Source organism: Lycorma delicatula, chromosome 2, assembly GCF_047948215.1.
Source record: "Lycorma delicatula isolate Av1 chromosome 2, ASM4794821v1, whole genome shotgun sequence".
Classification (NCBI taxonomy): domain Eukaryota; kingdom Metazoa; phylum Arthropoda; class Insecta; order Hemiptera; family Fulgoridae; genus Lycorma; species Lycorma delicatula.
The window spans coordinates 126279285-126292437 of NC_134456.1; the positions used below are offsets into that span (position 1 = coordinate 126279285).

Below are 13153 nucleotides of genomic sequence, written 5' to 3' on the forward strand. Positions count from 1 at the left end.
TTTTTTAAAAATTGAGCTAATTTATTGTGAGATCCTGTACTATGAATTAAACAAATGTAAAATGAAGTTAGACAAGGATAAATGTTTTGAATAATCCAGAAATTATACTGCATATAGAGAACATTAACCACCAATTTTCAAAAAAATTGTTCAGTTACACTAAAAGAGGGTGTTTTTTATTTTTACAAGTTAGTAATTTTTCATTTAAAAGTTACATTTAATTACAAGACATATACTTAGCCTAAAACACAACATGATCTAACACTAATTCTAAAATAATCAAGTACAGTATTGTTTCAATAACACACTTGGAACTTTCGCTTTCAATAATTATACACTTCATTTCAAGTATAGACTTCAGTAATACAAAAAATAGAAAAAATTCACTTATCTTAAAACAAAACATGATCTAACACTAATTCTAAAATAAAATCCTTTACTAAAATAATCAAGTACAGTGTTCTGTTTCAATAACACTTTTGGAACTTTCATTTTCAATAATATTTCTAGTGGTTGACATATTCTGTCGCAAATTATCGCTGTTTATATGAATCGTCAATTCTTCCAGAAGTGCAACCATATCCAATGCTTTTCAAAAACTGTTAATTTTGTTTTCTGTGTTCTCTCCTTGTCCTTCTTCTTCTTCTAAACTTTTGTTAATCTTGCTAGTTTTAAACAATTTGTTTGTACGATGAAGAGAGTCACCTTACTGCATTCAGAACAGCAATTTTATGCGTCAGTTCTTGAACAGATGAACATAAATCCATATTGGCGACTAGCAACTGCAGAATGTGTTTCCGATTATGAATATTTATATTTTTAATAAACCCCTGATCCATTGGTTGAGTTACACTAGTTGTGTTTGGAGGAAAGAACACAAGTTCTATGTTACAATAATTTCCATGAGGATGACACGATGCACTGTCTAAAAACAGTAGAATAGTTTTGTTTTCACTAACCATCTTTTCATTTAAATTATATAGCCATTTTTCCATTATGTTAGATGTCACCCAAGACTTTTTATTTGCGTACCGTTCCAGTGGTAACTGAACGATATTTCTGAAACAGCTAGGCTTCCAAGCTTTACCTATCACCAATGGTTTAAGTAACGTGCCATCTGCAAAAACCGCACACCAGAACAGTCAGTCTTCCTTTGGATTGTTTGCCTCCAACACACTTTTCATTATTGAAAAGCAGTGTTTTGTTCGGTAAAGTTCAAAAAAATAAACCGATTTCACTGCAGTTACAGATATCTTTTGGTTCGTAACCAGCGGTTATTTTTTTAATTTTATTTTTCCTGTCAATAACTATTTCTTGAGCCACATCTTTAGCCTCACATGACATTTTATTTTAAGAAATAGAATGCCTCACACAAACTTTTTCTAGCAATCAATTAGAAGTGCTAAATGTAATAACTTCTAACTTGGCAATTTCTTTTGCCTGTTGAAGGATATGACCTGAAATAGGAAAATTTTTTTTATCTTGCATGTGTGAACCATTTAAATAAAATAGAATGTATTTCTTCATTTTTGCTTTTAGTCTGCCGCCTACAATTAGATTCCTTACACCTTTAAATCATTGTTGTGTTTTTCCACAATTAAACTTTTCAGTAAGTTCTTTAATGTTTGTTTTAGAAATTAAATTAATAACCTCTATGATGCCCTTTAAACATAAAGTATTTTTTCTCTGCAAAATTATGAGCATTTTAAAAAAAGAAAAATGCAGGTAACTAAACTAAAATAAATTACAATTTTTAAAGTGTTAGATTAAACTAAAAATAAAGGCATGTATGTACTGTATTTAGACTCTGAGCAGATAAACAGAACGTGAAAATCAAAAGCATAGTCACCTTAGAATATTAAACTTTCAATTTTTATATATAGAGATCATCAATAAAACCTTGTGTATCAGTGCAGCATTATTTTTCAAGAGTTTATAAAGTTTAGAACCAAGTAATAACTCTCTTAGTTTAAAAAATAATACACCTTTAACGACAGTAGTATTAATTAAATCTAAACAGTTACTTCATATTTAATTTAAAACATTTATTTTTACAAATAAATTTTTTTTTTAAATCTAATATTAATGAAAAATCATTATATTCAATAATATGATTTAATCTGAAATGAAATGTAAAAAAAAATAAAAATAAAAGATTAAAATTTTTCTATATGATCTTATAACTGGTGTAGGTTTAAAGATTTTAATCTGCTATCTTTTCTATTTAATTATATTCTATTAATTTTGCTTGATTTACAACCTTACATGTCTGGTGATTTAGGAAAACCAGAATAAAATCATACACTTGTAATAGTCTTATATTTACACTGTCTAATTTTATACAACTACCATTATATGTTATTTAATGTGTTTTTTTATACATAATGTTTGAATTCTATCAACGTTAACTTCTGGGGTGTTTTCTGTCCATTGGGAATGGACAGGTAGTATTCCTACCTGCATCCTCAGAATTTTGCAACATGTAAAGGTTCTGAAGGAAGTTAGTTAAATCTGCTATTTAATTCATTTTTTACTTACATAAAAACAAAAATTAACAACTGCACAAACAAATAATACAAACTGTATTTTATGCTGGTCTCCGTGGTGCGAGTGGTAGCATTTTGGCCTTTTACCCAGAAGTCCTGGGTTCAAATCCCGGTCAGGCATGGCATTTTCACATGCTACAAAAAAATTGTCATTCATCTCATCTTCCGAAGTAATACCTAATGGTGGTCCCGGAGATTATAAAAAAAAAACTGTATTCTACAGACATTAGGTAGATAATTATGACAACTATGTAAATGTATTTCTTATTTTGTTAAAGTTCCTTTTACAGATTGTAAGAATACAAACCTGTAGGTGCCCTACACTGTAAATCCTACAAAAATTGTATTTTTCTAATATTTATTTATATATATCAAAATCAATTTTGAAAGTTGAAAATTGTAGCTCATATACATTTAAGTATAAAATTTCAGGATGAAATTATTTAAATAGTAACGTTTTTAAAACATAGACAGGTAATTAAAATTTTACATCATTCAGAAGCTTCTACAAGGAAAGGCAACAATAACAATTATATAAATAATTTTTCTTTTTTTGCTATAAAGTTATTTAAAAATGTTTATTTACAAAATTACTAATTATAAATCAATCTTATAAAATTATCAGAACCTTCATTTTTTTATTAATAGATTCAATTAGGTATACACTAAAATACATAATAAACTGATATCATTTAGAACAGGAAGAGTTTAACTGGTACTATTTCAATTTTGCAGTCTTGTTATTATCAGACCATAGTTTACATATTATCTATGTTCTTCCTTTATTGTTAAATAAATTAAACCTTCAGAGCTTAATAGTTTAGAAAAAATGTAACTTTCACCATTAGTTCTTCTGATATGATTTAACGATTTGTAAATGAAGGCAGAGCCAACAACTAAAGAGATATAAGGGCACATCCCTTCAGGCTTTGCCCTTTAAATGATTGATAAGAATCTCCACATTCTCTGAATATATAATAGCATTAATTTTTAGGAGGAATAAAATAATCTTGTACTGACAAAAGTATCGATCAGTGAAAGATTTAAAATTAGCCTACTAAAAAATTAGTCACCACCTCTAAATGGTCCCTTGCTGACTTGTCCTGAACAAATACAATTGTCTATGACACGTTCCATGTAAGAGCTAACAAATGCACTTGTTTGTAGTAGTGAGATCCACTGCAGTATAGTGGTAGTTCTGTAGTCACAGTGGTAGTTTTAAGAAGTTAGTAGTAAAGGATAACAATCACCATCATGTTTATGTTTTCATTAACTGTTGTAAGCAATATATTAATTACAATAACAGATTGTCATGTTTTTAAATATAATTTTTTTACAACTCATTAGTAACAGAGAATGATGTATAAGATTCAAGGCAACCTATACTGTATCAGAAATATAGAATTTTAATTATATGATAATTCTTATACTGAAAGGAATTGGCTCTTTTGTTAGGTAAAGATGGTACATATACCTTTTAATAACTACTAGCATTACTTTTATTTTGCTTAAGACAGAGTATTTTCTTTATTTCACTGTGAAAAGAATTTTTTAAATTTAATTATATCTACAATAAATAAACTTACTGTTAATACTAAAGATAAATCAAACTTAGTACTTTTGGGAACTCCGTAGAGAATCCATTTTTGTGAGTTATGAATTTACATATGCATGAGGAGATCCTAATGCTATCTGATAAATGACTCGGCCCAGATTAGAACAACTAAACAGAAAATAGTACACCAATAAGTGCACAGGCAATGCCATTTCTATCAAATTTCATAAATACCAAGCACTTATAAAGCTTCTTTGCTTAGACCTGTGAACATTTAGTCAAAACATACAGAACACCATCAGGGAGGAAAGGATCAAGGAAAAAGGCTAAATTAGATAAAGCAGTAAGCATCCATCTTGCACACAATCCTTCAGAAGTTGTTATGCTTATGAAAAATCCACAAGCATTGCAGAATTTTTATCATGTAGAAGAATTCACAGTTAAGTGAATTACAATCATTACAATAAGAATTCACAATCATTCAAGTAGACTGGAGATTCATAATTATTTACATCCACACATATAATTTTTTTTAAATCTGATAATTTTTGTTCTATTATATTACTAAAGTAAAAATGTTTAATTGTATAGCGCAAAGTTCCTTTGAGCAATTTTTTTACAATTAACAACAATTAATAAAGTTAAACAACTCTTTAAACTGAAAAACTGTTTTTTTTTCTTTTTCAATTAATTTGAGAAAATTGCTTACAAATATAAAAAATTTACAAAAATTGATTACTCCATATAACAGAAATATTCCAATTCTATTAAAATAAATAATTTATTCTATCAAAATAAATAAAATTTTTTTTTTCAATAATCCTGCAAAATAATACCACTAACATTTTCTAAATATAATGTGTGAATATACATTATTTTTTATAAAAGTTAACATAAAATGTTTATAAAAACTACTAAATAATTTAGAGAAAACAGATTAATTTTTTTAAAGTTATAATGCAAAAAGTATCATGTAAAAAGATCTTTTCCATTTGGCTTAAGCAGGTCTGGATTTTTATATACATTCTGAAACTAAATAAAAGTTATATTCTCTTTATTTAATATCTATTCATTCTAATTTGATATTTATTGATTGACTATCTACAACGTAGTCATGATACAATATTTCATGTTAACTGTAGGTGTAATGTGGCATCCTAAGTACTGTATGTATGCTATTTTAAAAATACAATTTATAATTCATAATGATATAGCTGACAAATTTATAAAGTTTGTTACATTCACATTTAACAAAAGAAAATAACTGGTATGCCAACTGTCCTCTAAATACGAATCAAATGTGTAATTGAAAGAATTCTCACTATTACCGACTTCAAGATCAAGTCTTCAAGGGTTTTCAGGTATTTATTGTTATATGAACAGTGACCTGATTTTAAGCCTGTTTTTCCTTTAAAACACAATATACAATTAAATTATATAAAAGTAGCACAAAAAGGAAATAACAGTGAATATAGTTTTGATTCAACAATGCAGCTACATTATATTTCTTAAATTAATAAAATAAACTAAAGTTTTCACCATTCTACATTATACTTGTATTTTTATAGATATTAACAGTTTTAATAATAAAAATATTATTAATATTGTAACATGTTGTTTAAAATTGCAGCCCATAAGGTATTACCACTACCTGTCAATACTTACAAGAATCTTTTAAAAATTTTATCTGAAAAATAAGTCCAATAAAGCATATACAATTTTAAAACCCTATGATTTCTTTTTATTGACCTATTTAAAATTTTTTTTCCTGAAAATAATTAACTTCATCAAGAATATAATATTCCAAACAACATATTAAAAATTAAAACTGATTTTTTAATTGTAGCTTATTGTTTTCATTCCTTCTACTTACCAAATCCTTGTCTAATAACACCAGCGTTAGGTGTGGTCCTGCCATTAGGAGTCTCCCGAAGATCAACAGTTCTAAGATTTGAAACACCATCAGGCGTGTCACCTTGTCCTTCACGAGATACAGAGCGATTTAAACTCCCCCTATCAAGAGTGACATGAACTGATTCTGTAGATATAACAGCTCCACTATATGTCTGACCTTGCCCAGGATTAACACTGCTCTGAATATTTGCTCTGATCGGTGCATCTAAAGGTTTTAATGTATTTCCACTGGTTCCACTTCCATTTCTTTCAATTCCTACATCAAAAACAGGTATAACACGCAGAGATAAGAAAACAGAAATATAGTTTTAAAGTGAAGTTAAAAATTTGTAAAACTACATAAGCTATAATTTATTAGCATGATCACATAAATAAAAACACAAGTAAATAAAGTTACAAAAACATGCATCTGTGTAAAAATTAAACATCTGAACATTTATGCTGAAATGATCAGCTACAGTACACCTATATCTATTTGATTACAAACTGGTTTGAATCACCTATCTCATGAACTGATAAAGAGAAATAAAAAAATTAAAAATTATTTTCTCATAATGTTTCTACATATTTAAAGCTACTGTCTGAAATCACTGATGGTATAAGAGTATATAGATATCAACAAAAAGTAAAATAATAATAATAATTTTCCCCTGCAAAGTTAAACCATTGTATACAACAGTTACACTAACATAAAGCAAGTGTACACTAATTTGATGCTTTATACTAGCTGCAACTTATGTAAAGCAACTAAAGAAAGTATAGTCAGATTTACTTTTTCTGAAATAAATGACAATATACAGCCAGTCCCTACAGTGACAGAGTAAGGGAGTTGCTTGTAAGCATGAGTATGACCTGCACTTCAGAGTGGGAATACTGATATGGAACTTGCACTGATATATATATATATATATATTTTTTTTTTTTTTTTGGCCCAGTAAAGACGATGGGAAAACACTCTGCTCCTCATTTTATCCCTTAATGTTGTTTTTCGAGAAGATGGGGTCATTTCTGAGACTAACTTGAGACTCATATAAGGTCACCAACAACTAATATGGCTTTGGCGCTTGATGTGCACCCATAATCATGATTACTATTATTGGTCACAAAAAAATAAAGCATTAAAAAAAGCACAAATATGTTAAAAATTAATTTTAAAATGTCATACAATTTATATTTTGAAAATGACTGAATTTCAGTTTTTAATAAATTGAAACTTAGTTTTGAGAAGAAAAATAATACTTATTTAGTAAATAACTAAGTTTCAATAATGGTGATTAAAAAGATGTCTGGATTATGTACTTATTGGGAATTCTGCTCAGGGACCACATTATTATTATAGTTATGATATCATGCAAGTGAAAGAATGCACTTCAAGAACGTCTGTTTCACATGCTATTCCAGGCCTCTAAATATCTAGTATAAATTTTAATTTGAAATTTAAACTTTTGTAATAACGTGGTTTAAAAATTAAGAACATGCTTAACACATCTACATTTAAAAAACAAAAATTCTCCCAGCAGTAATATTAACAAATGCTGAGGTGAAAATAAAAACACCAGTCAACAAAGATAGATGGTAAAAGTTTAAATTTCAAGGTAATATCATCCATCTAATGTCATGAGTAAGAATATAACAAATCTAATGTATTCAGAGCTTTCAGAGCTTTTAGGTGGCTGAATTCCTTGTTTGTATAATAAGTGTGTCTGAATTTTGTTACATTAATGGGTTATCAGGCCAGAATGTATTGTCAATTAGAACCCAACAAACGAATGGTAGCAGGAGACAGTACTGCAGAGCTGTTAGCATTAAAATATAACTGATTTGGTCAGAGTTCATATTATCAATCTCCTGCACAGTAAGCTAGTTATCTATTTCTCTCATACACATAACTTCAAGATTAGAACCAGTTAGTCATTAGTTTTTATGAAAAAGAGAGAAACGCCTGTACAGTGCAGGAAAAGTGAGTTCCCTGAAAAGTTCCAGTTAGACTTTCCTAACAAAATACCTCCCAGATCCTCTAAAATAAGTAATCATAAGTAGTAGTATCTTCAATACTCATATCTTGTGAAGGGTGTTAAAAGGGAAAATGATTATGATGGATATTAATGGGTTAGATTACTATAAATTTATTTGCCATGAAACTTAGTTTAGGTTTTTAAAATTTATTTATTTTTATAAATGTAATTTTTATCAATAATAATAACAATTAATAATATTTGAACGTGCTATAGTGAGTATAATTCTCACACAAACTGTAAAGACAGTAAGTATTATATTTATTTTAATAAAAAATAAAATGCAGAAAACATTTCTTAAACAAGTTATTCATCTCAGCACTATTAAGAAAAATGAAGATTTGGCTGTAATTCACTTCCTGTGAAATAAAAAAGTCTGATAAAACTAATTTTAATTCAGCGATTTTTTCCTTCTACAATAAACAACAAACTTGTTGGAATACTGATAATAAATGTTCAAAGGATTATTAAATAAATTTCACTTGCCTTCTACAAAACTAATATTGAAACAGAGGTTTCAAAGAAATTTTAATCTAGACAAGAAGGAGAATAAATTCTTCTTTTTTTTCTAATAAAAACGGTAAGTAAAAACTGGAAGAGCTAATTTTTTTAAGAGTTTTTGATAAAAGTACACTAACAACTTTTAAATAGATTTTTGAAATAACAATATGAGAACCTATTTCGGTTCTTATTAGCATTACATTTTAATGATGTTAGATGGTTATATAGATGATTAGATAACCTTACTGTAGTAACAGTGGGGATACAAGCGAGAGAGAGAGAAAGAGTATTCCAGTGAATTTTTGGCAGTGGTAAGCTGTAAGATGCAAAATCATAACAGCTACATACACATTCTATTACATACCACACTAATCATACCTCGAGTTAATAACTTTTATGTTATCTACCAACAACTACACACTCATTCTCATATATTCATTCTTTATATATGTTTAATCTTGTTTTAGTTTCTCACGGTATATTCATATTAGTAAATAATTAACAAATCTTTTTATTTTCAATGTTACAGTATTACAGTTTCATTCTTATATTGTTTACTTGTTTACTTAAAATCTTATATATATATGTGTGTGTGTGTGTGTGTGTGTGTGTGTGTGTGTGTGTGTGCGTGTATGCATGTGTGTATAGATGATGAATGTTTTAAAATGAATTAATTAATCATACTAAGAGATCAAACTAAATTAGATGTCTACATAATACAATGTAATAAAAGATATGAGTCATATATATTATTATTAAAAAACGTAGACTAACAAGATGGGTAATTATTATTAAAAAGAAGATGTTTTGTAACTGAATATTATTAAAACTTAATAACTGATATTGCATGTGTTTGAGTACACTCTAACAGAATAAATATTTCTTTTTTTTTATACATGACATTAAACAATGTACATAAACAGCACACACACATATTACTATTTTTAATAATGAAATATCAAACATATCTTAAGATGAATATTAAATAATTTTAAGCAATAAAGATAACAAAATGCAAACACAGAAAGATTAATCTCAGTTAAGATAAGATAATCACTGGTAAACTACTTTTGATTCATTGAAATAACATAATAAAAACAATACAAAAAAATATACTTCAAAAAATGTTTACAAGTAAAAGTGTATTATTTTCAAAATCGTTTTACACTACTAAAAAAGAACATATCTTAATACACCATGATGATATGAAAAGTGCATGAAAATCACAAATTAATTTTTTTTTTTACCATTCAGATTTTTTTAGGATAAACAATTTTTATTATCTCCTGTTAGAACATTTGAGAGAATGTCAATTTTTAATAATTTTGTGCAGGTGGATTTTTTGACTTAAAACCTTTATTGTAACACAACTGTTAAAAATGAACAGTAAAATTTTTAACTACTTAAAAAATTTCATTTTTCAACTACTTCAATAGACTGAATCTTCTTTTCTTTCAGATTTTTATTCAGTAATTAATTTGTTGCATCAACAGACACATAACTGGTTTGGTGCGCTATTCTACTGACTATGTTCTATTCTTCATTCTTTTCTGTACCAAGCTAATACTTTAACTTCCACATACTACACCTTACATTTTCCAGTTACATGTTTTATATGCACAATGACATATACATAAATTTTAAATTGAGGTAAATACATAGCACCTGAACTAAAGCATGTGTATTACACACAAGTACATACATATATATATATCTTTCTCTCTCTCCCTCTCTGTGAATGTGTATGTGTGTAACTGTTTCCAGTCTGAAATATCAACAATCAAAAGCTGACAAAAACTAGATAAATCCCAGTTTTTCTTTATGGTAACTCAATTTCTTTAATTTAACATTCTCTCTGATATCTATAGAAAATGTGAATGTTTATGTGTAAGTTATTAAAATGAAAAGCAATGTTTCGTTTGCATGCCAGCTGGAATACTCGCACATTCTATGCTCTGCCATCGCTAATTAAAAAAAAGAAAAAAGGAATATTTAAAAACTATTAAATTTTTAAAGCAATTCTCTTCAACCAACCAAATTTAATCAAGTTGCAAATAATTTAAATTCTAATAGTATTAAGTTCAAATACTAATATATAGAAGATGTCATTAACATATTAGAGATTAATATGTTAACAAGTGGCAAGTTGCATCTTTGGAACCAAACAACTTAGTTCACATTATAATTACATACATAAAATTAATATATATTTCTTCTATAATAAATCTGAAAAATTAATTAATGTATGACTAACAAAAAATTAATACCCGAATGTTTTCCTGTGATAAATTATAATAAAAAAAAATTTTACTTATTTATACATAAATTAACAAATATATAGATAATTTAAACAGACCACTAATCATATACATGATGATAAATGATGTAATAATTCAACTGCAAAGAACTATATATAAAATATATCTAGATATTCTAATGAATGAGATCATACAACAAACATTGCCAACTGAATTATAAAGTTTATATGATGACAAACAAATACAGTACTGAACTGCAACAGAAAACAGCTGAATAAATTATTCATACATTTAATATCTCAAGTAAAGAATATAAATGAAATTAAAATTTGGCAGTGAAACAAAAAAAATATTCTAAAACAAATACATCCTCAACAGACATAGTATACTTTATATGTTATTTCAAAATACTCTATTAATCAAAATCATAACTTTTCATTTAGTGTAACTTCATTTAAAAAAAAAAAAAAAACTAGCACTTTACAACAATTTTTTTACATTAAGATTTCTGCTTAAGCTTGTGTATAGATAGTGAAATGAAATTATAATTTGTGAAAAAAATCCAAAGTCCAAGCCAGGAATGGATCCTAAGACCTTTAATAGATAAGCCAGTTGTTTTACAAACTAATAAATGCCACTATAAAGAGAGATCATTAGATGGCACTATTTCAGCAATGTCAGATAGGCAAGACCAAGTACCAAATTATAAAAGACCTCCCTTTCTGTTGCAAGAAAGTATTAATTAAAATAATAAACATTACTAAATTAACTGAAATATGTAAATAATTTAAGACACAATATGTAAATAATGACGATAAATGTATTTATTTATTTTGAATCTTCATATATTTAATTTATTTGTATTTTAAACTAATAACATGACTGATTAACCACTTTCATTTTTTATGGTGATCTTATCAAGGATCTACCATGGTTTTGCAAAGGAAAACTGGAATTTTTCTGCGTAGATCAAAATCTATCCAGACGAATCTGGGCTACCTCTTTTTAGGTAGATTTCATAAGAAAGTATTGTACTATTGAAAGTTAAGTACTATTGTAATGGTTACCATGATTCAACTTCTGGAAAATTTTGACATATCTTCATGTTTCACACCCCCAGACCCCAAAACCACCATCAGTTCAAAAGTTTAAATATATATATATATACTAGCAGACCCAGCAATGCTTCGTTATTTCTAAATTTGAATATATATATATATATAGATTAAATGAACACAATTGAAAGCTTAATAAAACATTAACACAATGAACATTACAGAACCTCACAACATTTAACTTTTCCCTTTCCCTCTTTTTAATTATTACCATATTCCCTTTTTATTTTTCTCCTTTCCCCTTTCCATTTCCTTTTATCTTTTTCAATTTTTCCCTTTCTCCCCTTTTCCCCGTGTAAATCGGTCCAGTAGTTTTTAGTCTACAGCACTGTTAGTTTATAGCGCTGTTTTTAAAAAAAAAAGCATGTTTTTACCTGTCACCAGTGAGACATCTTAGATATATAAATAGTAAGTATATAAAAACACGCGTGTATTCAAATGCAACGTTATGTCAAAATTTCAAAGCAATCGGTGAAGAACTTTGAGAGATTTACGATTTTTAACAAACGAACATTTACATTTTTATTTATGTAGATTTCACTTTCTTGTGGACACGATAACTGCCGTAATTTTGCGCCAATCACTTTCAAATTGATACATAAAATATAAAGACCCAAAATCTCGGTTGAGTTCGTTAATGGGCAAAATCGGACCATGGGGGTGGAAATGGGGAGTTAGAAAAATTCGAATTTTATTTGGAAACAGTACATTAAACCATAGTGCACAATACGTACAAGTTTATAATAAATGTTGAAAAATGAGTCCATAATTTTCAACACATTTCTCGGCTCGCTTCTGTACTGCTTTTGTAGCTCTTTTTGGTTCTTCAAGACTGTTCTTATGTTGCTCAGCCACATTCGTAATGAGGACAATTAATTCCTCATGAGAATGTATTTTGTTTTGTATAAAATATTTCTCATCCATCCCCAGATGCAAAAGTCTAAAGATATTAAATCAGGCGACCTTGGTGTACAGGAATGTGGACCTACATGACCGATCAATTTCTCTGGGAAATGATGATTTAAGTGAATGGAAACGGCACAAGAGACGTGGGGAGGCGTGCCGTCGTTCCTTGCGTCTCAACATTGTTGCGCAAGGAACATCTTCAGCAATTCTTCTTGAAGAAAGTGCAAGTAGACCCCAGCATCTAAGCGGGCAGATAATATGAACAGTTAAAACAGCTGATTGTGAAGAAGACCGCACCATACATTGAAACTAAATCGGTATTGAAAATTGCCTTCCACCGTTT

At 28.0% G+C, this 13153-nt stretch overlaps 1 protein-coding gene across 5 annotated transcripts in view; it reads right to left on the reverse strand.

The window, feature by feature from the left end:
• Positions 1-13153, reverse strand: part of LOC142319207 (uncharacterized) — an 82967-nt gene that overhangs the window by 45068 nt on the left and 24746 nt on the right. For 4 of the 5 annotated variants that reach the window (XM_075356222.1, XM_075356220.1, XM_075356218.1 and 1 more), the window contains exon 3: positions 5975-6271. In XM_075356222.1, the coding sequence (XP_075212337.1) occupies positions 5975-6271 (297 nt within the window). Of the gene's footprint in view, positions 1-5974; positions 6272-10887; positions 10961-13153 lie in introns of those variants that run through there. The other variant, XM_075356221.1, reaches the window with a different exon arrangement.